Source organism: Chenopodium album, chromosome 27 (assembly GCF_948465745.1).
Source record: "Chenopodium album chromosome 27, dcCheAlbu1.1, whole genome shotgun sequence".
Classification (NCBI taxonomy): Eukaryota; Viridiplantae; Streptophyta; class Magnoliopsida; order Caryophyllales; family Amaranthaceae; genus Chenopodium; species Chenopodium album.
Window position 1 is genome coordinate 5,841,696 of NC_137860.1, and position 27,303 is coordinate 5,868,998.

At 35.6% G+C, this 27,303-nt stretch overlaps 3 protein-coding genes across 3 annotated transcripts; 1 reads left to right on the forward strand and 2 right to left on the reverse strand.

Moving 5' to 3' along the window:
- Positions 1 to 1,062: 1,062 nt before the first annotated feature.
- Positions 1,063 to 9,870, reverse strand: LOC145620417 (zinc finger CCCH domain-containing protein 24-like). Its single transcript, XM_081675091.1, has 14 exons — positions 9,271 to 9,870; positions 7,114 to 7,206; positions 6,734 to 7,027; positions 6,543 to 6,615; positions 5,984 to 6,116; positions 5,746 to 5,899; positions 5,532 to 5,621; positions 5,181 to 5,303; positions 3,476 to 3,649; positions 3,266 to 3,400; positions 2,879 to 2,974; positions 2,354 to 2,659; positions 1,733 to 1,776; positions 1,063 to 1,561 (listed from the first exon to the last, which is right to left on the reverse strand). The coding sequence occupies exons 1-14, from the start codon at positions 9,820 to 9,822 to the stop codon at positions 1,318 to 1,320; spliced, it is 2,511 nt and encodes an 836-aa protein (XP_081531217.1). The 5' UTR covers positions 9,823 to 9,870; the 3' UTR covers positions 1,063 to 1,317.
- Positions 9,871 to 13,818: 3,948 nt separating this feature from the next.
- On the forward strand, positions 13,819 to 19,373 carry LOC145618916 (putative pyridoxal 5'-phosphate synthase subunit PDX2). The gene is made up of 7 exons (XM_081673529.1): positions 13,819 to 13,978; positions 14,165 to 14,292; positions 14,715 to 14,802; positions 15,135 to 15,208; positions 15,776 to 15,964; positions 18,808 to 18,905; positions 19,030 to 19,373. Exons 1-7 carry the CDS (start codon positions 13,927 to 13,929, stop codon positions 19,172 to 19,174), a joined length of 774 nt encoding a protein of 257 aa, XP_081529655.1. The 5' UTR covers positions 13,819 to 13,926; the 3' UTR covers positions 19,175 to 19,373.
- Positions 19,374 to 19,521: 148 nt separating this feature from the next.
- On the reverse strand, positions 19,522 to 26,941 carry LOC145618915 (beta-galactosidase 8-like). Its single transcript, XM_081673528.1, has 19 exons — positions 26,353 to 26,941; positions 26,172 to 26,267; positions 25,764 to 25,876; positions 25,546 to 25,612; positions 25,339 to 25,431; positions 24,976 to 25,119; positions 24,774 to 24,862; positions 24,432 to 24,537; positions 24,032 to 24,119; positions 23,696 to 23,814; positions 22,929 to 23,093; positions 22,427 to 22,629; positions 22,191 to 22,300; positions 21,734 to 21,843; positions 21,514 to 21,627; positions 21,150 to 21,248; positions 20,332 to 20,543; positions 19,896 to 20,229; positions 19,522 to 19,816 (listed from the first exon to the last, which is right to left on the reverse strand). Exons 1-19 carry the CDS (start codon positions 26,521 to 26,523, stop codon positions 19,709 to 19,711), a joined length of 2,541 nt encoding a protein of 846 aa, XP_081529654.1. The 5' UTR covers positions 26,524 to 26,941; the 3' UTR covers positions 19,522 to 19,708.
- Positions 26,942 to 27,303: the final 362 nt, after the last annotated feature.

A 27,303-nucleotide genomic window follows, 5' to 3' on the forward strand; every position in this document is an offset into this window, starting at 1 on the left:
TAGATTATTAGATTACTTTTTTTAATTATTATTTTTTTAACGAGAAAAGAAATATTACCTCATTTATAAATAAATAAATAAATAAACTATTACTATAGTGAGTTTTAAGGATAATACGAAAGTTGCTTATACAAATTTAATTTCTTATACTAAAAAGAAAAAGTTGCTTTACTAGACTTTATGTATCATTGTAGCCCAAGTATGAGTTGTAGCAAAAAAAAAGTTGTACGTATAATGGAAAGCTTTTGAATTTCTTCTCTATTAGAATCAGAAAAGTTGCTTTACTAATCTCTCTCCCTCTCCAAGATGACTGGAGTTTCCACTTATAACCAACTAGCTTTGGACATTTCCTACCAAATATGGAATTATAGGAGTAGTTTTTATAATTGCACCAAAGTCTTTACAAATTTAAATTGATTTTAGCATCAATTGTAAAATGTTACGCATAAAATGTTACTCGTAGCCTAAGTTTCTTAGGTAAAAATGCAAATAAGTTGATAATGGTATCGCTAAAATAGTTAAGAATTACCTACACAATTAACAATAACGAAGACTATTAAGCAAGCAACTATGCTTAAGGGAGAAAAACCTATTATGAAAAGATTTCTACCCTATTACGGTGGCTAACGCGTCATAACTAGCCATTTTCGGAGAGTTTTTTGCTTTTTTCAATTGTTGCCAACATAATGAAGATAGGCTGCATTCTTAAGGAAGGCGACTTTATTCTATAAAAGAGGGCGACATGAATTTTGCCTTCTTATAAACCATCAAGTAGGACATACATAATACGCCCTATTATGCTCCTATCAAAGAGGACGAAAATTAGGTTATAGTCTTTACCATAGTCTTATATTTGATCAATAAGGGCAACATAATTAACTATGCCCTCTTTGATCAAACAATAAGGGCGACTTAAACAATCTGCTATGCTAAAGAATAACACTAGAATAACATTAGGTCCATCATATTATTTAATTCATTGATATAAGTCCAATTTCTATACATCTAGTTACTACGATAGAAGTCTTGAACTGCTAAAACTAAACTACAATAAAAAAAAAATTAAAAAAAAAAAATTTATTAAATATTATAGCTGCAAGAGATATCAAAGCATCAATATTACAGTACCATTTACCACAAAAAAAAGGCTACCAGCATGAGTGCATGGTAGTAATATTCTCGTCGAATTCCCTAAGTACTAGTACAGTTAAAATATTTGTATACAAAGGGGAAATAAAAAAATAAAAAATTGACCTTGCCATCAAAATTGTATTGGAAACAAGCCATGAGAGAAGACTATGATCACAAGTTAGGCGTTCACCTCTCTAGCAACATTACCAATTCACAATGCGGCGTGTGAGGAAAGAGATCAACCGCCATTGCCTTCACAGGTTGAAATGGCTCAGACTTCGGCATGGACTTGAGTCTATGACGAGCCAAACCAGCATTGCTCGTGTTCCTCCATCCCTGGCCTTTGCGGCCTTTCTCAGCTATTTCTGAGGACGGTGTGCACAGTTCAATAGCATTTGCCACCAGTGTTTCAGGATTACAGGAAATGTACCTGCAGACGGAAATAAACATTAGATGTCCTGGTTTCTATAAAGTTGTCGCATTTTCCATCAACTTTACTTTCCAAAGATCTTTTTTAAATAAAGTTCTTCCATCAAGCTGGCAATTTAGACCACACAGGACCAATGAAATAAAAACAAGTACAGAAAAGCAAGGGACTTACACAAGCCTCTTCAGCCGCGGATGAGTTCTCAGAGCTTTTAAAACCTACACCAATAAAAGACAATTAGAACATACAGCTCGTTTCCAATGGATACTATAATTGCAGAAATAATCCATGATAATTTTTCAACAAGCAGATTAGAGACAGCGCGTAAAAGTTACGGCAACCATATATACACCAAGATCAGAAAAATTGTCCATGAAGTTAAACATTTGTCAGAAATTCCAATTATTCCAAAAATTATAGAAGAGAAGCCAAAGGCAGCTACTAGACAGCTTATCAAGAGTACAGAATATGATCTGTAACAGTAGGAGGAAATTTGACATGAGTGGATGATGTCAGAAAGCAAATAGATTATGCAAGGATAACCTGACTAGTGAAATCAAGATTTATTACAGAATTTAAATGGAGATGCGATCACAAGGGACCAGTGGTCCATTGTAACAATGAACTTGGGACATTTCAATGTTTATCTCAAAAAAAAAAAAAAAAAAGATCCATGTTGATACGTACAACAATATGGTGGCTAACAAGATAAAGACACACAAGATAGCAGAATACTTCTTGAAATTTGCAAGTTAAGGCAAGATACACAAGAAAAACGAGGACAATGACACTTACAATAGGGTGAAGTCCAGAGCGTGGAGGATCAACAATTGCAACAACATTTTTAAAGTATTGCTTCAGGGCGCTCACATCTTTAGTGTTACTGTCCATAAGATTGCTCTGCAGATCCTGATCTCCTTTATCAGAACCACATGCATGGTTAGTAACCACATTCACTTCATTCGAACAATCCTCAAGGTCTGGTTCATTTAACAATACAGATTGACTTTCTGCTGTGCCATTTTCTTTTTCGTCACCATCCAAAGGATTTGAAGTATCATCCAAGTATTCTCTCAGTAGAGACCCCATGACATCCTCAGCCTGATATAGCAGCAGAAACAAAGACAAAATGAGCAAAAACTAGTTAGCCAAGGCATAGGGTTACATATGCAATAGCTAAATGTTCCTGAATATTAACTGGTATTACTACCAGAATAGGCATTACAAACAAAAGAACTCGATAACTTACAGTCTTACATGCAACCAAACAATTAAGCATAGCATTTAACTGCCACACATCAAGAAGGATTGAGATCCCACCTTTGCACAGATGAATTTACAGTTTGTAATGGCATTGATCTCAGCATTCCTTTGTGCATCAGATACAGCAGAAGCATTCATCTCAATACCAACTACCTGAAAATGGATCACAGTTCTTAAGAGGGTGGGAATCAACTAACGCCATTACTAAAATTGAAATAAAAAAAAAAAAGAAATAACATGGAAAGCTGCTGGGCAGCATAAAGTATTGTGAAAATTATTAACAGGTATTTCACCAGGTACCCCCAAGGTTTAAAAAAGGTACAGAATACATAAATCAATAGCATCAGCCATGTCAGGCCATCTATTAAGAAGCTAAAGTGCCTAAAGCTGAATTCTAACATGATATTGGAGACAGAATGAAAGAAGTTTGAGTCACAATATTACCATACCAACACGGTTGGCTAATGTCAGGCCAATTGTGCCAGTCCCGCAGCATACATCAAATAGTAAAGTATCCGGACCTAGACCAGCCCAGTCTCCTGCAAGAGAATATAGCTTCTCTGCAGCTAGAGTGTTAACCTGTAAATCAGTTCATAGCTACTGTCAAACAAATCATCCATATTGTAAAATTTAACAGCAGCAAGAGATCTAAACCTGAAAGAATGCAGTAGGTGATATAGAGAACCGAAGATTGCCAATATAATCATGAATCCTGCATTCATTGGTAGCCATGACCACTTCTGTCTCAGAACCAGATAGAGCTGTATGTATAGGTAGTGGACGCAATGGAGCATCAGCAGGAGCTACATTGGATATGCCTTTGTGATCCTGAAAGATGGGAACAAATCAAATTCAAAGGTTTCTTCTGACAGAGTGCACAATATTATGCACCATACCATCATTACTCCAATGCCTCAACAGTGGGTTTTGCCAGGGATATGTTTGGAGAGATATGTAATTATTCATCATAGCCATACCTTTGTCAGTACATAGAGGCTAGTTCTAATAGACTCTTGATCCAAAACAACTACTTCATAAATAAATAAAAAAGTATAAAATATTTAAAATGCAGAATGCATGTATTCTACAAGTGGAATCCAATCATCTTTCTAAAGTCCTCACATGCATCTAGAACTCAACATTATAGAGAATCAAACTCGACGATGAATCACCATACCCGTCAAATAAATAAAAAAATAAAACAAAATTCTCAGATAACATCTACAGAGACCTAGGTCAGTAGACCTACAAACCAAACCTTAAAAAAGGTTTCGAAGAATTAGCAATACAAAACAGTTGCAGCCACTTGCAGGAACAATATTACGCAAATCATAGGTCAGTAGCTAATAGGAAGGTGTTCATACAAACCAGGAATCATACTGATGCTAAACATCTTTCAAAGTTTTCCATGATGCTTCAAAAAAAGTAGCATTATGAATTTAGCCAAGAGGCTTATATCAATATATCATACTTCTTCGGTTCTTCAAAATTACAACACTTTCCTTTTGGAAAGTTGCAAAGTTATTGCATCATTACCTTATATGACAAATGTTTCTCTCTATCACTCTCCTCATCACAACAGTCCCTCTACTGTCTCTCTTTTCACCTTAATAATTGTGCATCCCTTTATAGTACAATACTAGATGAAGACCGTGCGATGCACGGTTTTATTAGCTAAAATTTGTTATATATTAAGATAAAATTCCTAATATTAAACGATAATATTTAATATTTAATTATTTTAAACTTAAAAATCTCATTCGCCAATTTTGCTTACGTGACATTGAATTATTTAATTCTAAAAGAAATTAATAATCTCTTATTTAATTGGCTATTACTAAGGTTTATAATCCTACATGGCGCGCTAAAAAATTAGATCCTACATGGCTCTCTAAAAACTCGGGAAAAAACTCCCCTTTATATATATATATTAGATTTGTAGAATGGAGGAAGTAACATTAACTCGGTGAAGCTACTAGGATGCTTTCTTTATTTGACTCATGATAAAGGAGTAAGAAATAGATGAATAACAATTACATAGCCTACTTCAGACAATAGATAGATTGCTTATGCAAATTCAAATACTCCTTTTCTCACAAAATAAACTTCCTACTTGAGTTTGTGGGGCCTTAAAGCACTAATATTGTCAAGCTTTTCTAAAAAAAAAAATTTGTACCTGTAAAAGCAGATCTAAAAATAATACAGTACTTTTATACTGTTAATCGCATAAAATTTAGACAAATTAATAGTCAAATCAATCAAACTTTGACCACAAAAGATCAAATAGGGACTCTATTTTGGGATTGTTGGAGTATCCTTCCATATGCAAAATAAAAATGAATGAAAATTCAGTACTAACCTGCAGAGCTAATACAGTCAGAGGCAAAGGTGGAGATGTTGAAGCAGCACCATTGACAAAAGCTTGAGTCAATTTCTCAAGTTCACTATTCACGAGAGCATCATCACAGCCCTCTGTCGAAACCTAAAAGACACAAATGGTTATGAAAATGTTTATAATTTGTTCACTACACAAGTAATGATAGAATTTACTTCTTTCTGCACGAGAAAATTTTGGTACTTAAGGTCAATATCAACCGCCAACAAGTTACCAATTAATTGCTAAGACTCTTGTCACCAGTTCTTTGGAACAATTAAGAAGTTATACCAACTCAGAATACCAAAAAAAGACATTATAGTATGAGAATTAGACCTGTACAATAAGCATGACCTCTGTAATATTAGCCTCGTGATTTTCAACCTCCAGCTCAACATTTTTCTGTGGATTCCGGCCTTCCCTTACCTGTTGAGAGAAACATACATCCAACAAACATACAAAGGTTCGCATTCAATGGTTCTTTACAATGCATTGGAAAAAAGGACTCAATGTGAGCAAAACCACCAAGTCTAAAAAAGTAATAACTGACAGTCAATTGACGCCAAAAGCCGCTATTGTTGAATCTGTTCCAAATTGGTAAAGCCGAATCCCGCAAGAATTCCTGAAAGACCGAGGCGTAATTGCAGGCAATTTTAGAAACATTCAAACAGTTTGTAGGCTCCTCAACTGCTGTCACGCCCTCTCTGCAAAGACAGAGATGTAAAGTTTAATTAAAATCTTGCTCAGATCCAGAGAACCCATAAATTTATGGCTCAACTAGATCTTACCTGAAATTTCCAAGCATAAAACCCACAGTAGGTTTCCCTTGTACTGAAAGGCCAACTGAAAACTCACACTTGTTACGATACCCATTTATAAGTGGTGACTCGATTATCCCCTCTAGTTTGCATGGAAGTCCACCTAGGACATAAAAGTGGAGAAGTAGCATTGTAAATCCAATAAAGTAATATCATGATTATATCAGTACAATACTCCCTTTGTCCTCCAAAGATTGTCCCTAATGCTTTTTATAAGAGTTGGGCAGAATAAAAGCAAGTGAGTTGGTAGGTTTGTCATTCTCCTACATTAATTAATATTGTATTGAGGAAAGACATGTGAAGACCACATACCAAAAATTGTATGGGGCAATCTTTGAGGGACGGATTGGGGGGGGGGGGGGGGGGGGGGGGATCTTTGAGGGATGGTGGAAGTACTACAGATGAGAAACACAAGGGGACAGACTGATCTGCTAAATACAACCATGCTTGCTTAAAAGCATACAGCCAAGGAAAAAGCAAGGGGTAATTCAAACAAAAGAAATTTTTTTAAATATGACAAGTGAATCACCTATTTCTCTGGATTTCACAACCCACTCAGGTAGTTGAACATCTTTTGGGCATGCTTTACGTGCATTTCTAGTCTGCAATATAAGTTAACTCCGTCAATGCTTCACTTATGAAATCTTGACATTAATAAGATCATAAAAGCAACAAAAGAGACATACATATTAATTGAAAAAGAAGGATAAAACAACTAACAAGTTTTTTGAGCATTTGCGTCAGGGTGTTCCTTTTTTGCTCTAGTTGCTCTGCATATGATAGGTGAGCAAGGGGAGTCACTGCATCACGTACACTCTTTACCCTTGAAGCCGAACTGTTCCCTTCACCATCTTCAGTATCATTTGAAGCCAAAGTAGCCTCTGTTTCATCAGCTACTCCAGGCATCCCATTTAGATACCTCTTTTGGGCTGTTTTTATCTTCTCATCATACGATCGTGGAATGACATCCCCAATCTTTAGCTTCTCCTTGCCAATAGATTTTCCTCCCAATAGCTAAAGCAATCAGATTGTGAGTTAGAAATACACTTAAGTTCTGAAAAAGCCCCATCACTGGTCTATCTAATCACAAATATGTATACCTCTGTTGCACTTTTAACGTGTTCAGCAGCTTCAAATGTCAGAAACCCAACTGACATACCTTTTTTCTTCTTAGCTAATTTGAAGACGACCCCCTAGAAATGTAAGTAACAATGTACAAATTCAGTACAACGTGTCCATTTGTCAGAAGAGACACTGCAAAACAAAAGATCTACACAACTAGTTTGCTTTTTAGAAAAGATCAAGACAATATATCTAAGAAGTTTATTGATTAGCGCTATGACAAAAAGACAATTCAGCATGGAACCTCAAGGAAATCAGTCTACATTATCAACTCCAACAAAACTAAGCAAGTTTGAACATTTTTAAATGCATATCATGTCCTACGGTAAGTTTCACCCTTGATTGAGCTTAACCCACCTTATCACTTTTGTTCTCAAAAGCTTGAAAAAATCAGTGCTCTAATACACAAAATTCACTCACGTAAGTATGTAAGAAGCACTAAAACAAATAAATAAGTAAAAAATTCCTTTAAATAAACCCATTAAAAACCAACACAGCCCAGAAAAAGTGGGTCATGAACTCTAACTTCACGACCCGAGACCCTTATTTACCCGATCCCATATAATCTTAAAAAATTGCGCAAAACCCAAAAGGCAAGAAGATCACCATAACTTATAGTAAGAAAATGAGACTATGAGGACTTTTCTACACAAAATACCATTATTTGTTACAATAGTGGGCACAACATAGTTTGATTGGACACTAGATTGGGTATTGCCCGTATTTGCATCAATTCCCCTCATCCAACATATATAAACCAAAAACAGAAAACAAGAAAAAGGTGTTTTCACTTTTCTATTGTCAGTTTTCAAAATTTTCATGATTCTAATAAATTTAACTGATTTTTGATTTATTATATGACATATTATTATATGATTAAAAACTGATTTTTGCTTTATTAATTTATTATATGACATCTTATTATATGATTTTGAAAACAAAAAATCAAAAAACAGAAAATCACAGCGATACCAAACGAATCTTAAGAAGTTGCTCCATTTTGCCGTGGTGTAGACTTACTAGCCTCCAAATATGTACTTTTGCATTTCCTCTTAAAAAGGTGATGTAAGGATTTACTCTTATGTAGGAACCAAATATGGAAAATAAAGAACTAAGAGTTAGGTTTAGGTTCCTACACATACTCAAGCACAATAACTCCAACTTTGCATCCCTAGAATCTCCTTCCTCCTACACCTCAAGTCCTCAACAAATACTCTCTTTGTTTCCAAATAGCCTCAACATTGTCCATGTTGGTTTGTTTCAGAATATTTACATTCGTTTCCCCGTAAGTGGGATCTTCCTATCTCTAACATCTAAAAAGCATAAATTCCAATCTCTCATTCTTAATGGACATCAAGGACAGAGAGAATACACCTTTTTAGAGCTTTTTTAAGACAGATTTACTCAACTTCCCTATATGGAGGGATTGGCATTGAAGAGTTCTAGAAATTTTCATGGATATCACTGTAATGACCTTTTCCCTCAATCAAAACCTTCTAAACAATGGTAAGTCCAGGCGACACATATTACTTCAAATTCCACTTTGGACAACCCTAGTAAGATTAGAAGTATCAATCGCAAGTCCAAGTGACATAAAAGGTGACTTGGACTTCAGATATGTCTCCATAAACACAATAACCAAACTCCCCTCTAGTTAGAAATAACAAAACAGAGGTTTTTCAAACATCATGAAAGTAAAATTTCATCTCATGGTATAGCATGCCATCTTAAAGAGGTTATTAAATGTATTATTCACTACACAATATCAGTACCCTGCCTATTAGCAACAATGAGCTTACTAAACCGTTGGTATCTTCATAAGTAGACGGTTAACTATTCAATAATTCACAGTTGAGCTATTTCAATTGAAAGTCAGCTTCATACTTGTATTCAATTGCATATTCAACAACAGCTACATGAAACATTGCAAATGTGCAATCCACCAACAAAAACTACTCAATCAAATTTCACTATCAAAACAAATTCAATGTATAGCAAGCCAAAAAAGACAATGATACAATCACGATTATACCCTAAGTCTCGGGTACCACCTTTATATAACTTTACCGACTAAGCTAGTTGACATCCACGCAATACAAAAAACAATAACTTAATAAAACAAAATATCAACAAACCTGGTCATCAAGATAAGTCTTCAACTGATCAGAAGTCCATTTCCTAGGCAAATGAATCAAACACTTACTAAGCTTCGGATCACCAGAATCACCCAAAACCTCAGTCATCATAGCACTTCTCTCCTCTTCCACATCCCCTTCTTCTTCATCATCAGCATCCCTTTTCTCCTCACTCTCCATCCTCTTCACCCGAAGCGAAGTGGGGTCCCACGAGCCGTCGGGCCGAGGCCGAAGCTCCTCCTCATTATGGGCAAATCGGCATGTTTCTCCATGACTACAAGACCCAGAATTGCTGCGGAAGTAGGAGCAAAGGCTTGTTTTGTGGAGGGGGTGGAGCGAGGCGGGTTTCGGCTTTTTTAGGTCATCTGATTCTGATTCTACATTTTCTTCGTCTCGCTTGCGCTTGACGGTGGATTCAGGGGACTTGGGTGGTGATTGTGGTGGTGGGTTGCCGGAAGTGGGTTGTTGGGTGGTTTCAGCGGTGGTTGTTGGGGTGGTGGAAGGGTTAAGGGTGTCTGTTGAAGGGGTTTCAGGTGTTTGTGGTGTCGCCATAGTTGGGTTTCAGGGAGTTGGGGTTTAAGGTTTAGTGAGAGTAGTGAGTGGAGTTGTTGATCTTATAGTAGTAGAGTACAGTTTTTGAGTTCAGGAACCATGATTGTGTTGGGTCCAAAACTTTTCGGTTCCTTTTTGTTGCTAAGGTGTTGAGTGTTGACCCTTTTCTCTTGTAACAAAATTCCAAACATAACCAATAATAGTGACTCTTGTGTGCGGTTGGCCACACTATGTAGCCGTTTATAAAATAATAAAGTAACTGTTAAACGTGGGACTAGACCGCACCTGCAAACCAAGAGAGAGAGTTCACTTCACAAGATCAAAGGAGGTTCCATCCCAAAACCATATGGCAATAGGAAGAGTATTACCTTAGCCTTATAAAGTGTTTTTTATTATTTTTTTTGAACAGGAGCCTTATAAAGTGTTTAACTCTTCTTTAATCAATATGGGACTCTTACATGTATTATTTGGTGGGATATACTTCAACACTCCCCCTCACATGTAAGGTCCCTTTAACTCAAGGTTCACTTGATCCAATTTAATTTGGCCCAGAATACTTAATGTCATTAAAGGTCTCAAACTTGGGTCTGACAATATACTCAAGCCATTAAAGGTCCCAAACCGTGGGCCTGGCTCTGATACCATGATAAACGGGTCTAACCATCAGCTTAAGCTTTTGGTTGAAGTCCAAGAATATGTTTTATACTCTATCAGTAACTCCTAGAATATTAACCAAGTAACCCCTATAATGCTAATGAACTAACTCTTATAATGGTTGGCCACATACATAAGATTTGTGAACCAACAAAAACTAATAGAGGGGCACTTATGTAATCAGAGTATACCCATACGACCGTAATAATAATCATCTCGTTTCAATAACGTTCAATAAGTTCCAATCAATTCTAGCAAGATCAAATTAGGTTCAATCAAGTATAATAATTTTCAATTATTTCAATAAGGCGTAACAAGTTTCAATTAGGTTCTATCAGACCTAATAAGTTTAGTTCAAATTAGTTTAAGTCTAATAAGGTGAAAAAAGCACATCCTTATAAAAAATATCATTTTAAAACATGGTCCCTCCATTCTTTTATTTCTATTCACTTTTCAATTTAGATCGGTCGTTCTTTATGTTCTACTCACTTTATTTTATTTTATTTATGGCATACCTTTTTTTTTATCATTTTACCCTTCAACCCTATAATAATTAGGAAAAATGGAAACTAAAAATCCAACCTTTGCACGGTCTGACAATAAAAAAACCAACCTTCCATTAATCTCATAAAAATCCAACCTTTATACCCCACCTTCTTTGACAGGTCCATCACCTATTGATGACCGGTTTTTGTAAGTTATATGCCATGTGTCAGCTACTAATAGGTTAATTGATTTTTTAATTATTAAAAAAAATTAAAACAAAAACCCCTTTTCCACCACCACCACCACCACCTTCCCCTGCCACCACTCCCTCTCCCCCACCCTCCCTTGCGCGCAACCTCCCCTCCCTCCCCGGTGTGCAACTCCCCTTCCCCTGCGCGCAACGCTAGCCACCCATCAACGGCAACCGTAAATCGACCCCAAACGCAAGCCCTGACCTCCACAACCCAGTTGCCTACCCCAACTTCCACCATAATCAAACCCCAATTGACGGCGCGGCGACCCTAAATTGACCCCAAACCCTATCCCAGACCGAATCTTTCTCCACCTCAAGGGAGGTTTGGGAGGTTTTCGGGGGGCTGCGTGGGAGGGCGTTGGTTTGGGAGGTTTTCGAGGGGCTGCATGGGAGGGCGTTGGTTTGGGAGGTTTTCGAGGGGCTGCGTGGGAGGGCGTTGGGTTTGGGAGGTTTTCGGGGGGCTGCGTGGGTGGGCGTTGGTTTGGGAGGAGAGAGAGTGGATGAGGAGGAAGAGGGTTTCGGATTTGGGTTTGGGTAGGGTAGGGTAAGTGGTGGTAGAGGTGGTGGATTGGTGGTGGTGTAGAGAGGAGAGAGAAAGAAAATTGAGAATTTAAAAAAAAAAAAAAAAAAAAAAAAAAAAAAAAAAAAAAAAAAAAAAAAAACCTATTTAACAGGTTAAAGGTCAAATGGACCTGTCAAAGAAGGTGGGGTATAAAGGCTGGATTTTTATATGAGATTAATGGAAGGTTGGATTTTTAATGTTACATCGCTCAAAGGTTGGATTTTTCTTTTCCATTTTTCCTAATAATTACACATTTTCATACTTTCTTTTTATTTGATTCACCTTCAGTCTTTTTACATTCTCTTTCACTTAATCTTACACCCACTCACATTCATCAACATTTTCTTTAAATTGTGATCTATATTACATGAGTAGAACATAACAGAGGGGAGTAGTAAGTTTTAGCACCACAATTGCACTTAAAATTTTATGCAAGGTCATGAGTTTAAGCAAAAGCCAGGGATGGAATAAAGGGGGTTGGGGTAGGCCATGGGCACCCCCTTGAGTTTATATAAAACACTTTTGTGTGTTGTTAGTGACAATACTTGGTGGATAGATCGACTGGCCAAACTTGCAAATTAGGGGCGGCAATTGGGATTAGGACCCTACCCAAACTCTGTCGGACCCTACCTTAAATGGGAATGGATCCAACTTTTATAGACCCTATGGGTACGAGTAGGGTATGGGTATAGGTGGTATCGGGTAGGGTAAGGGTCCGAGTACAATGTATTCAGACCCATACCCTACTTGTGAACCCGTCAAACCCAGACCTGTACTTAGACAGTTAGACCCACCAATTTACTAAGGGCCTGTTCACATTTACTTAATTTCAGTTCAGCTCAGTTCAGCTCCAATCAGTTCAGTTCAGTTCAGTTCAGCTCTTAATTTCCCTCTCTCATAAAATATTCATTTCAGCTCAATTCAGTTTAGTTCAGTTCAGTTCAGTTCAGTTCCAATCAGTTCAGTTCAGTTCAGTTCAGCTTTGTTCAGTAAATGTGAACAGGCCCTAAATTAAAAGATAAAAAAATAAATTAAAATAATACTTGTAAAACCCTAAGTATGTAAGTTGCTTATAGTCAACTTGTTGCATATCCCACATTTTGTTTCACTAGCTCAAAGTTCCAATTTTCAAACAGAGAAACCTCAAGTCCTCAACTTTTGTAGTTCACCGCATTTCATTTTGTCGAGTCGCTTGACTTAAGCAACATCCACATCGCTAGTTTTATAATTGTTTTATGATTAGTCAAATTAATTGTTAATGTTCTCATGTATTAGTTTTTTTTTTTAATTTTTATTTTTTAATTTTTTTTTTATATGCGTGCTATATGCAATAGTACACTAAAAAAACACGATTAAAAATTAGGGAAAAGAAAAGGTAAAGAATTCTTATTAGACTTTGGACCCTACCTTGCTAAACCCATAGGGTCCGGGTAAAGGTCTAAAATTTTATTCCCAAAGGGTCCGGGTAGGGTATGGGTGTGGATAAAAAAATCCGAGTACAAGTCTGGATATAACTAGACTCTAATACCCTACCCATTGTCATCGCTGTTGCAAATGAGGTTATATTTTTGCATGCGTGACAATGGTTCGATTCTTGTTGCTCTCATTGTCAAAATTTTATATCTATATTTTAGTGGCTGAAAATCGGATTTTAGTTGTAATTAAATGTTTGGTGAGTTTTTTGGTTATAATTTGAAGAAATAAACTTTGATGGTTGTAAGTTTGTAACCCGCAAGGCCACAAAATGAGTACTTTTATCAATTATAATTAACATTTTTTTAACTGTATAGATTATATAAAGTACTACCTCCGGTCCAATTTATTCGCAACAAAGAATATTTTGTGTCTCATAAATAATACCTTTTATTGCGAGTAAATTGGACCGGAGGTAGTAAAAAGGACTGCAGTACTTGAATTACGAATGTAAAAGTATGACTTTCAAGTAAAATAAATACTAAAATACTAAAATAAAATAAAAAAAGAGGTTTGAGGGCGGCATGAGAGGCATTAGAAGCAGCTACGACTTATAAAAACAAAAAACGAACGGCTTCAACATTTGCTTCATTCTCCACTCCTCAATTTTCCATTATAAATAAAATTACTCCCAATTTCTCATTCTTTTCCACTATTAATCAAACGAAAATCAAATATGGCAATTGGTGTTCTTGCTTTCCAGGGCTCTTTTAACGAACACATAGCCGGTATTTTTCTGTATTTCTTCCTTATTTAAAAACTTATACTGCTGTGTTCTTTGGATTCTAGTTAGTATGACACTTACCCGTTACGACTTGAGATCAAATCCCGTCTACGTCTTTACCCGATTAAGGGTTGGGACAAAACAATCTAATGTTTGTATGTGTTAATTGTATTGAATTTTGTATGTGTAGCGCTGAGGAGGGTAGGAGTAAAAGGAGTGGAAATTAGGAAGCCAGAACAATTAGAGAATGTTGCTGCCCTTATCATTCCTGGTGGTGAAAGTACCACCATGGCTAAACTTGCCGAGTTAAACAACATGGTATATCTCTTTTCTATCATTTTAATCTTTTTATGAATTGGGTTTTCTTTGCTTTTATTATATGAAGTTTATTTTAACTGGGGTTGCTTTAATTTTGATTAATGATTTATGATTTTTGATGGGTTTCTAAATTTGAAGTGGGAAAGTTGTAATCTTTTTTAATTTTATAATTTTGAGGTGATTGTGGGATAAGAATTCAGAAAGAAGTAATTAGTTTGTCTTTTTTTTTTGTATTGGGTTTTCTTTGCTTTTATATTATCAAGTTTCATACTGGGGTTGCTTTAATTTTGTTTAATGATTTATGAATTTTGACGGGTTTATAAAATTTGAAGTGGGAAATTTGTATTCTTTTTTAATTTTATTTTGAGTTGATTGTGGGATGAGAATTCAGAATGAAGTAATTAGTTTGATTGTGTTCACAGTTTCCTGCATTGAGGGAGTTTGTCAAGATGGGCAAGCCAGTATGGGGAACTTGTGCAGGGCTGATTTTCTTGGCAAATAAAGTTATTGGTATAATTTTCTCTTTTATCAATATTATCTTCTAATTGTCAATTAGGTATCCCTTTTCTGTATATCCAAGGCGTGTATGTAGCCTCTTATATTTAACTTTCAAGGAGGAATGACAATGATTCAATGAGCTTAATAATTCTTAAATTCTTGGCAAATGTTTAACACAACAATACCAAAGACTTAATCCCAAAAAGAATGGGGGTGTTTGCGTAAACCGATAATCTATCTCTTGTGGCTGCCTTTAAAATCTAGATTGGCATAGCTAGGGTGTTTTAAAAAATATTACAATTATGAATACATGTACTGTTTTTAAAAGGACTTTTGATTTTCAGGCCAGAAAACTGGTGGGCAGGAACTTGTTGGTGGCCTTGATTGCACAGTCCACAGGAATTTCTTTGGTAGTCAGGTAGTTTTGGATCTCTGTTGGTTATTTTGGTTATATGAAAGTTTGCATGTTCGGCTGAATCTGCATTTATGTTGCTGGTTTTACCTACTTTCTTATCTCTCTTCTTTACTTAAAAGATTGATGAAGCTGCAACTTTCAATGTGGCTTTTCTGGGATGGATCTGATGGAGAAGTGGTGATTTTAGTGCATAATTTGATATCTATGTTATGCATTTTCTGCAGTTTAGAGGGCTGATAGTTTTAGACTGAAAGGATGTAGTGTCTAGAGTGTAAATTGATAACCTCAGGCTGCTCTTGTTAACGTGATTTTGCCTTGCTTGCATAATACAGTTGAGTAAACGAGTAGTTATCTTTACTTAAATTTTTAGGCATTTTGGAGCTTCAACTTATTTGTTTATTTTTTATTTTTAATTATACTTGTAAATCCTGCCATATGTAAGATTCTCATAAGTTTGATGGGTGTAGCAATTGAATTTCATAAAACAAACCAAGCACTTTTGAACTGTGTTATTTTGCTGACTTATATATCTTTTGTGGATCTTAAGATAATAGAGTTTCATTCTTGCAGATACAAAGTTTCGAGGAAGAGATCCCTGTGCCGTATATTGCAGATAAAGAAGGTGGTCCACCAGGTTTTCGTGCTTTATTCATCCGTGCTCCTGCTATCCTTGAAGTTGGCTCAGAAGTTGAAGTTTTGGCAGAAGTTCCTATTCCTGACAAAGTTAAGAATTCAGACATGATAAAGGAGATTCAAGAGGTTAGCGCATACTTTGTATAATATTTTCCCCCCATTTCTATCTTAAAGGTGGAACATTTTTTTTTTTTTCTATGAGGGCTAGGTAATTTGATTTTGATTTTTGTGACTTTTGGATGCTGGTGGGACAGTAAGAGAGTTTAAAGAATCTATAAAAGGAATTTATAGTAGCCAGTTACCTATCTTCAAGTTCCTCTTGTTAGTCGAGCTAAAATTTGACTTGTTGAGCGGACTTTTGAAGATAGCAGGTTTGAAACTTTGAATCCTTGACAAGGAGTTGGTCTTGATCTCAACAGCAGGTCCCAAAAAATTTGAATCTAGGTCAGATGAATGGTGCTATTTATGCTTTTATGGTTCGAACATCGAAGGGTCCATTCTGCTATAATTCTTGATAATTGTCGAAACTCGAAAACCTCCTCCTTTTAATAATTGATGTGTTGTTAGCCCTACAAGATCGTCCTAAGACATAGGGCCTTCAAATGCATAGATGTCTAAGAAGTTTTCTTTTGTGCAAGTGTTTGAGGAGTTCTCGGGTTCCCTTGGCAACAAGTTTTAATTCAGAGCATGTTCAGTAAGAGTGTTTTTGTGTTGGAAACGGATTCAATTAAACCATTACCATTACCAAGTGTTTGGTTAGAAGGTTTTAGTGACAATTACCATTACCTAGGGGCAATGGTTGATTGGTTGTCACCGGTTTGTCACCTCTCTAAAACCTAAGGTAACAACTGCCTTTATCCTCATATAAAAAGAAAGACAGTAAGGTTTAAGTGACTCCTTTCCATGTTTAAACTAACCCAATGAAAAGGTAATAGCTATGTGATTCATTTCCTCCCTCTTATTTGTTTCCTGTCCACTCCATTTCCAATATCAATACCAAACGCCCCCGTATTGTAGTTAGAGGCTGGTCAACCATTGGGTCAGGTTCATTTAGGGATTAGTAGCCATATCTAGCCATGCCTTCTGACATGCAAGGGCTTACTATCTATTTTTCCTTTTATTTTTCATCTTTTGGAAAATGATTAAATTAGTGTTACATATAATATGAAGTCCTTCCATTCGTCTTCGAACTTGGGAATCAAGTTGGTTTATGAAAATTTCGTGGCTTTGGACCCATTTGAGAACAACATTGAAGAATTGCCTATCACCAATTTTGTTACTTGTACCTTTCCTTTGGATTATAAAATAGGAGATGTATCTATACCCTCTATCCTCCAATAAATGTCCATATATACCCGTCTTATGACATATTTTACTTTATGTATAAAAAATCTTCCAAACCACCTCTCTTTCCCATTCTTTCTCCTTGCGGTTCCCTTCCTTTATTATTTCTATCTCTCCATCTAATGGTCCCTCTCCCTCTATCTCTCTCACTTGCTCTTCTTTGATTTTTTTTTTTTTTTTTGATACTTTTTTTACGCTACAAAAAACCTGTGCGAGCTACACCACCTAACTAAAAACTACTTACTCCGTTTCTTTTTGGTTGAAAGTTGAAACAATTTCCAATTTAGGAATAGGCATGTTATTTGCAAGAAGTCAAGTTTAGTAAGTTTAAATAAAGTACCAAAATTACCTCACCCCTCTCACTAACACTCTCTCTCTACTCAATGGATTAATTTTGCAAATCCCATACCCCTTTCCCTTTCTCTCTCTCACTAAATTTGTGTGTCATTTGGTTTGGTTGCAACTTAAAAGAATTAATAGGGAGTATTATCATGTGAGCCTAACCCTAAGTGGATATTTATTTGTAGATGAAGGAAGTGCTTTATTAATCTCTATCGCAATAGGTTCTCTTGGCAACAATTCTTTGAAGAGGAGAAACTGTTAAAATGGGTTACATAAGATTGCAAATGTACTTTTGATAAGTAGTGGATGATAATGGACTAATTATCGGATGAAGAAAGAAAAAGGGATATTATGACGTCATAAGAAATAATAAAATTTTGGTGGATAATATCTGAAAGTGTATGATATATTGGAGTTAATGAAACTATATTTGAGAGTTATTGAGAGAAATGAGTGTAGAGATATAGAGGATAGAAAGGGGTTGTTTATAGAAACTCGTGGGAAAGGAGAATATGGAGGAAAAGAAAGAGGGGGATCTTAGACATTGGAATTTGGAATTTTGGACAAATGCTTAGCTGCATGTTATCTTCCAAAGACTTTGGTGATTTAGTCCAGGATTGTCGGTTGATCGTACGTGTGCTTACCATTAGATGAGCTTTGTGTGAGGTTCTACAGGTCAGTAACCTTATCGAATCGGCTTAGGGAAGGCATGCTACAAGAGGTTTATGAATATTCATATTAGGTTCATAATCAATTATGTATATATCTGTATTTCATGTTTCTCAGCAAATGTATTTTTACATCAAATTCCAAGAGCTAATCCATACTTGTATTGACCCTTTATGATTAGTGTACATTAAACTGCAAGCCCAATTACATCAAGTGTGCTAATTAGTAGCGGTTTCCAGCTAAACATATCAATTACTTAATTTAACTAACAAATCATTTTATGTATCAGATCCTATAAGCTATCGTTTAGAGTAATGCATATTGTTTGAAGGACATACTTCCAATAGGCATTTTTGTTGCTGACGATTGATATGCAAAATTATGGACTCCTGTCATGAAAAGACTGGGAATTAGGAAACCCTCTTTGTTCAAAGGGCCAACCTTTGTGCAAAAGAATACAAGTACTAACATAGTAACATATGATTAATGTTGCTTGTTATCCATTTTTGACTGAAATCATCAAGTATTGATAGATCATGTAATTTTCGGAATAATTGGTCATTTTCATGTTATAATTGTCATCATACCTGATGAATTTTATTGAATTTCTGTAGGTGAATCTTGAATCTGTAAACAAAGTGGCTGTAGCTGTAAAGCAAGGAAATTTGCTAGGAACGTCGTTCCATCCTGAATTGACTGCTGACAGTAGATGGTAAATATTGGACTTATCAGAGTTTGTTTGTTTGTGTTTGTGTGTGTGTGTGTGTGTTTTTTTTTTTTGGGTTATCTTACTTATCTATTGAAGGTCACAAGAATAAACTTATTGCTGTTTACAGGCATTTGTATTTCATAAAAATGGTAAACGACCTTAGAGAAGAGACGATGACTGATACCGAGTCCGAGACTTCAAGCAGTATCATCAAAGCAGGAGACTTGAGTTCCTTGCAAGATACAAAGATTGAACTCCCCATATATTCTTAGCATTCTCTTATAGCCTGCTTCTAATTTAAAGATTTATTAGGATAATCTTATGAAGATATAGGATACTTTTTTCACTTTGAAATGATTGTCCACATTCGACATATGCTCACACGGTCACACCAACGGAAGTTGGCTTCATTATTTTCAAGGGTTTTGTGACTTTTGTCTATGCCAATCATATAGTTGGTTTCATTATTAACTAGGGTTTTGTCATTGTCAATTTGATGTAACAATTAAACTATTGCGACGCACTACAAAGGTGATCTTAGCTGCTAAATCGTTTTCCCGATGGTAATAGCATAATCACACCAGCACACCTAGTTGATTGACAACCAGAAGATCGGATATGTTTACTTGATTAAGAAGATGCTGAAATATCACTAACATCTTCGAAACATATATGGTTTCATTACTTGCTTTATGTCCCATTTGAAAATAATGTGAAAGAATGTATAAATGGGAGTCGTTATTTAACAATGTATAAGAGGATGATGCTTGTGCTTCAATCCTCATAAATTGTAAGGTGCTAGCGAACTATCCACAAATAGCCTCTATAGCTAAACTTTTCTTCACTCCACTACATGGATCGCCAAATGTGTCGATGGACACTCCAATCTTGCAACTGCGAGCTCCAACACAGGCCTGTATGGAAAAATTGATGGTCAGAGTCAGATATAAACTAAAATTTGTGAAGAACATACGAGTTCTAGAAAAAGGTCACCTTCTTCACAATTGGCAGTGCTTGGAAGCTCCTGCATTTACCATGTGTATAACTCCCACAAGAACCTTGAGGAGTACCAAAGCTTGCAAATTTGATTGAAGAAATAACTTGATGCGGTGCAGGGCACTCTAGCAAAAGCATAGGCCCTAATTTCTTGTCTGTTTGATCTGTATTCCACATATCAACAGGTGCTGGATGAGTCTCTGATACATGTGAGCACATGCTCCCAACTTGCTTCGTGGCGATAGATATCTTTGTGGGATCTCCGCCAATCTCTTCAAACACCACAAGAACATTGTCACTCGGTTTTACCCATGAACGAGGTACATGATACCTGTAATTCATAAAAAAATAAAAATACAGGCTCATGATGTTAAGTTTTTATTACTTGTAGATAATTCACTTGAGTGAAAAGGAAACTACTCTTGGTGCTTACAATTGCTGGGGCGGTTTTCCACAATTTTTGAGACATTTATCCGATTTATAAGGCCCTCTGTAATCACAATGGTCACTGCAACCACCACTTGGCGAGCTCAAAGTTGGCCAATAGCGTCCTATACTTTGCCCATTCACCCAAGCCTCACCTTTTCCCATCCCGGTGAAGTCCAGAGCAAGTGGGTCATTTCCATCAGGAGCATTGAACGATGTCTGAGTGAGTAGATATTTTCAGAATAAGCATCCCATAATTACTAAAATTCACATTATTAAGAGGTTAGCTGGCCATCTCTTCTATGGCTTCAAAAACTTTTATCTTAATGTTATATAGATTGCCTAAGATGTAGCACTTTCAATTACAAGTAGTTATGTTCAGAGATACACATGTTTGCCCTGCATCCAGATGAAAACATTGTATAATACTTCTACCTTTGGCATTTAGTCAGTTTGAATAATAAGCAATAATTACACCGAGACACCAGGTATTTGAGTTACTTTACCGAGAGGTTGGACACTCATACTCAGTGCTGCAGCTATTTGGATTAGACAAATTTTTGTTATGAAGTATATATTTCAGGATATACAACACTTTTTAAACTTATGAATACACACCCAATTATATATGAAGCAGGGTAGTCACAACTCGATGACTAATGAGCATTTAAATGATGATACCATAGTCTTCAAAAAAAAAAAAATGATGATACCATAAGCAGATAGGCAATATATTATTGCAATCATTTGAAGAATGAGGATTATTTTAAGGGTGTTTGATCAATTAGCTGTGGCTCGTAAAGTGAAGTGAGAATTTAAGATTACCTTGTACCATGTTAGGGGCTGGTCCTTAGGGAAGGCAGATGAATCCCAAATAGAGGAACCTCCACTGGCTAAATCTAAGTCTTCACCTTTCAGTCCAACCTGAAATTTTATAAAGAGAAGAATACTTGTGATTCGAACACCCAAAAATGGGAATTCACTAATTATGGAATAGACAGCTGAACACGTTTCCACTCCTATTATCTTTGCCACTTTTTTTTCTTTCTTTTTTCTACTTTCCCTTTCTGTAGTCAGTTTTACAAAGTTTACTGCTTTCGTACAAAATGGAAGACTTTATATCCAGCCACGTATCTATATTTTGTATAGCCACCTTAAGCAGAAAATTACTCAAGGTAAGAAGATAAACCTGATATGTCCATGGTTGAGAAGAGAGATCTAAAGTAAGGCCACCATTAGAGCTTCTAAGAGATGCAGGACCAGTAACACCAGCACCCGCTAAATCAAAAAATGCTCCATAATTCTACAAAAATTCATGGATTTAACAGATAGTCAAAATTTGACACTATTTACTATTGTATACGTTTGGCTGTACTCATAAATTTATCAAAGTACTATTAGTTACTAACCGCAAGTCCCACAGTCAAGCTAAGGAAATCAATTGCGTTCTTTCCTGTGTTAAGTGTTGCTGGAATGTCCACTGAAATCTTATGATCTCCTGTCGGGGAATATCTGGTAGCTGGCCACAAGTCCAGTAAACAAAGCATTATCATCATTGTAAGAACAAGGTGACTAAAGACAAGCATTACTTCTGGAAGCAAGTTCAATATTCTAAGTTAACCTCAATGTTGCTTTAAAACATAATTTTGTTATGCACTTCAAGTTGGCAGTTATCATCACTTAATCAAAAAATTGGGAACTAAAGCGTTAGTTAGAATTTAGACATGATGCTAAAGGATTTTCACCGTAGAATGTAAACACCTAGATCCAAATTTTAAATTTATGTAGCACACGAACTTTCAATTTACTAAGCAAGCCTGTTTCATAACAAAAATTTAATAGTGATTATAAAGCTGTAATTTCTACCTGCAAGCTTCCCGTTGATGAAAGCGTGAAGGCCATGCCCAAGTGATTGAACATGAAGAACAGCCTGAGATCCATTCTGAAGGTATGGTTCATCACCATTGATAGTAATGCTGCAATACAATAAGTTTAGTTTTCAAAGACATCCCAAGCAACTCAACAATGGTGATAAAGATGATATATATGCCACTGATAACTCAGAAATGTTTTTAGACCAAGCAACAACTTGAATACAATACCTTGATGAATACCACAAGTAGTCACTTTTGTCAGCTGTAGTATTTATTTGCTCCAGTAGGCCAGATTTTACAAAGGCTTGCGACTTTGATATACCTACTGGTTCTCGAAACCAACTCCATGTTGACTGAATATCTCCAGAAGACTCAAGGTTGTATTTTAGAGATTGAGGAATGAATTTGGGAAGCATGGCCATAGAATTTATCTGGCACAAGAAAATTTTAATCAATTGTCATCTGTCTGCTTGGTATATGTAGGAAACTAAAGCAATTCCAATCGAGCAATGAGCAGCTTGGAACAATTAACAAAACCAAACTAGTTTGGAAAAGCTACTTGAGGTGCCCAAATTTTCACAGAAGGAATGCTTCCATGGAATACAACATTTCACTGATACATGTTGTGCAGCGAGGAATTTCTACTTTCTTTTCAAAAGGGATCTTCTTAAAAAAGTTTTTTCCATTCTCAGGATAAAGTAATAAGATTTTTTTGACAAATAAAACACACCTTTGCAGTATTGAGCACCACATTTTTGCAGTCAGGCAAGATGCTCACTGACCATGCAGGTAAGTGATATGAGTTGCCATTGAATTTCACTGTTGCATCAGAATGTGTATCCGTATTGGCCAGAAATGCGGAACACAATCCTGATTGTGTTTTATATACCGTGGCCTGAAAAAGAGAAACTAAATATGATAAGTATGAGGTAGGTTTCTTTGGAACCTCCAAAGATGCGAGAATATATTCAACCAAAGGTCATATTGTCATAGTACTGCAAAAGACAACTTAGAAAGCTGACATCATGACCACATTTGACTCTTATGGCAAAGCTCATACAGTATTTTGCACTATGTGCATGACATTACAACACCCTAGTTAAAAGTAAGATTTAGTCTCATGGCCTGCAGTTTTGTTAATAGCCAAAAAGATGAGAAAGGATTTTGCTCGCAAATGAACAAAAGCTTTGATGATGAATATATTATATTGGTCCTGCCATTTCTGTTCTTTGAACAGTATATTCTTTCAGAGTGTGCCATGAAGCAAGTCTACCTACTGCTTTAGTTACCTTAGATGACTAATAAACCATACAATATAAATATGACATTATATATTCGTATCTCCTAGGCATAAGTAAATGGTCAAGCTTCTGGAAACTTGCAATGGATTAGAAAGAGGGTGTACATAATCATGTAACTTAAGCAAAAGAAGTCTACAACACAAAGATAGAAAAAGAGAACAGATTCCGCTGTAAAATCTGTACTGATGGATCGTACCTCCAAATTTGCACCTAGAGACGGGTATGTGGGATCAGTTGCCACCATTGCTGCCTCACAGAGCTTTATTGCCTTATGCACATCTTTTAGGTGGCCCCATTTTGGCTGCCTAATAATGCCTGAATTTTATGTTTAGATGTAAAAAGAACAAGAAAGATGTCAATTTCTTGCAACTTATATCTACAATACGGCGTATCTTCCAACTTTTATAGCACCTATATGAGACTTTATATAATTACATCTTTGTAGTTGCAGAAACATTTCCTCTACATTATTGACTTAAGCAAAATGATGCTTTCACTTGAATGATTTTAAGTAGATAAAGCATGAGCATACCATACTCATCGATTGGAGCATCATAATCGTAAGTTGTAGTAATGAACGGTCCGCCAGAAGTGCGGTCAAAGTTGGTTCCTCCATGGTACTGTTTGGTATGAAATGAGACATATTAGTATATACTCCTGTATTCTTCAGAATGTACCCACGCATAAGCATGGGATATATCCTTAAATAGTAAGACAATCTTTGATACTTATTGAGATAATTAGTGGTGTAGGTATTTATTGAGGAAGTTTCTTTGATTTGTATTTATATTTGAAGATGGAGTGTAAGACTTAGGTTAGGGAGAGTTGTAGTTCTGTTATTAAAGTAAGAATTTTCTTACAGTAATCATTTCTTAGTCTTTTGGAATGAAGTAGCTCAACTATGTGAAATATAAACAGGAGCAGAGTACTACCATGTAATAGTTTTGCATCGATCCTCCTCGTTGATAAAAGCGTGCTACTGCAAAAGCTAGGTCTTCAACAGGTCGATAAGGTATCTTACCACCAAAAGAAGTAAACCTAACACACCATAAAGGCTAAACCATAAAAATCCAGATACAATGTATAGAAAGAGAAGTCTATTTCTTGGCATGGCAACCCATGCATATGAATTATAAAATAATCAGGGAATAATTGCTGATTTATTTATTGTTTAAGCAAGTCATAAGATATTATTCCAATTTCCGGTAGATTACATAAACCCCTAAAGAATCATTATTTTGTAAAAACGAGACAGACTCAAAAACCTCACTCACCATCCACTCCAATTTTCTGTCCATAATTTTGGTGATTGGTTGGAGTTTGGTGTAAACTGATCACAGTAAAATCCGTTACAAGTGTTGATCTGCGTATAACGACAACCACAGAAACAATAAACAAGATTAGAGAACTATTTTTCTATTGTTAATCAGAGATTCCAACCAGCATAGCAAACATTGATCAAAGATTCCGGCTTACAATAGGAGCAGGGGCATCTGACTGTTGGCACATAACCCATGGCACCCCAGTATCCAAAGACACCGCCATGTTTGCTGCCCACTTAATGTAAGATTTTCCAGCTGATCCATACGCTGAATCAATATTTCCGTACTCGTTCTCAATCTGTAATTAGCAAAATTAAATATAGTATTACTCCGTATCAACTAAACATCCCTATCAAGTATCAACAAACACTCATCATTGACCCATGTCATGAGGACTTTAGTTAGTCAAAAAAACACATTTTTTAATGATTAAATAGTATGATTATGAGATATAGGCTCAACCACCAAAGATTTTTTTAACAATTATCATAAATTAGTATTGAATTGTAGAACTAACCTGGGACAAGATTATGGGTCCTCCTTGTGATGCATATAGGTCGTTTTTCTTCATCAAATCTACAATATAGGTGGTGAATCGCTTCATCTCGTCCTATATCACCATCATCCATCATGTACAAGTATTTTCAGTAACAAATTTTTTTATACAGTATATTTACTTGAAAATATGAATTCAATCCGAAATAATAAAGGCTAAGATAGCAACCTTGAATGGCTCATTATCGGTCCGAAATTTGATTCCAGGAATGAAATGCAACCAAAGAGGAAACCCACTACATCAAACATTTACAAAATTCAGACCCAATAATTATCAAAATTACCAGAAAACAACATCATGACAAAAATTGTACGAAGTAAAAAGTATATGATTACATTAGTACTAAAACTAGTTAAATTACAAACTAAAATAGTCAATAAAATTACCCATAATTCCATTCAGCACAAACATATGGTCCAATCCGAAGATGAACATAAAGCCCAGCTTCACCAACTAATTTGACAAACTTGACTAGATCTTTTCTATCAGAAAAATCATACTGCATTACCAAAAATGGGATTAATAATTTTAATCAAAAATAAATTAAATGGGATTAATAAAAGTATACTCCCATCAATTCCCATAAATTTAATTTGGTAATACTTCATTAAAAACATCATTTAACTGAAGTTTCCAAAAATGAGAATAACGATAAACCCAAGTAAATTTTCATCATTTTCTCCAAATTCATACTATTATTAACTAGAACAATAATTATAGAAAGCAAAATGATATAGAAATTGCAACTAAAATTAAACCCAACAATTTTTTTTTAATAAAACAAAAGAAAAAACCTGGCCTCGAACTGGCTCATGCAAATTCCAAAAAACATAAGTTTCAATTATATCTAATCCTCCATCCTTTGATTTTTGAATAAGGTCCGGCCACATCTGCTAACAAAAAAATAAATTAGTACGTAATCCGTATTAAGAAAATCACGTATTGATTGGTGTAATTAAAAAAACCCGAACAAACCTCAGGTGTGCTACGAGGGTAATGAATGGACCCAGACACAAGAACTCGGCGTTTGCCATCAATGACTAAAGCTCGATGATCATACGTCACATTACTCGCAGCAGCAAACGACGTCGTAGTAACAATACCCAAACAAACCACCATTAACAACATCATCATTTTCTTCTTCATTGTAATAATAAATTTTCTTAACAACCCAAATTAGAAACTTTTTTTTTTATGATTTTGGATATTTATAGTAATAATGTGGAGTATTAATTGAAGGAAAAAAAAAAAAAAAACTTTAAGATGTAATAATAATGTTGAGTTTTAAGCTAAGATAGAAGAGAAATTGAATTAAAGCAAATTGTTGCTTGGCCGCTTTGTTGTACAAAACCCAGGTTAAAAGATAACTCAAAAACTAAAAATACAAAGTGTTAAAGAAACACACTCAAGCATAAAGCTTAAGACTAAAGAACCCCAGAAAAACTTCTTTTGTTTAAGTGTTTGGCTTTGACACGTTTATGTGGCGCGATCTATATGCTCTCAAAAAATTCCTCCTTTATTCGTTCATATATCGACTTGATAAAAGATTGGTTTACGATATAATGTTAACCATATAATGTGGATACGTAGGAAATATTAAATAATGTGATATTAATGTGGAATGTTGTATAATGGTGATAGGTAAGTCATGACAATCGAACTGCTACACTAATTTTGTTTTAATAGAGATGAGAAGTGAGATTAGGGGAAGTAATTGTGATTAAGGAGGGAATTAATCAAGTGAAGGAGGGTACAAATTAGTGTGGGTGGTCCCGAAAGTATTAAAAAATGGTGAGGATGATTTAATGGAAGAATTGAAGGATGTTGATAACCAACCACGTGAAGGTGGAGGATTTGGGTTGGGAAAACAACATTTGCGAAAGGTAGTATTGTCTTTCGGTGGGGGGAGGTTAAGTGCAAACGTGG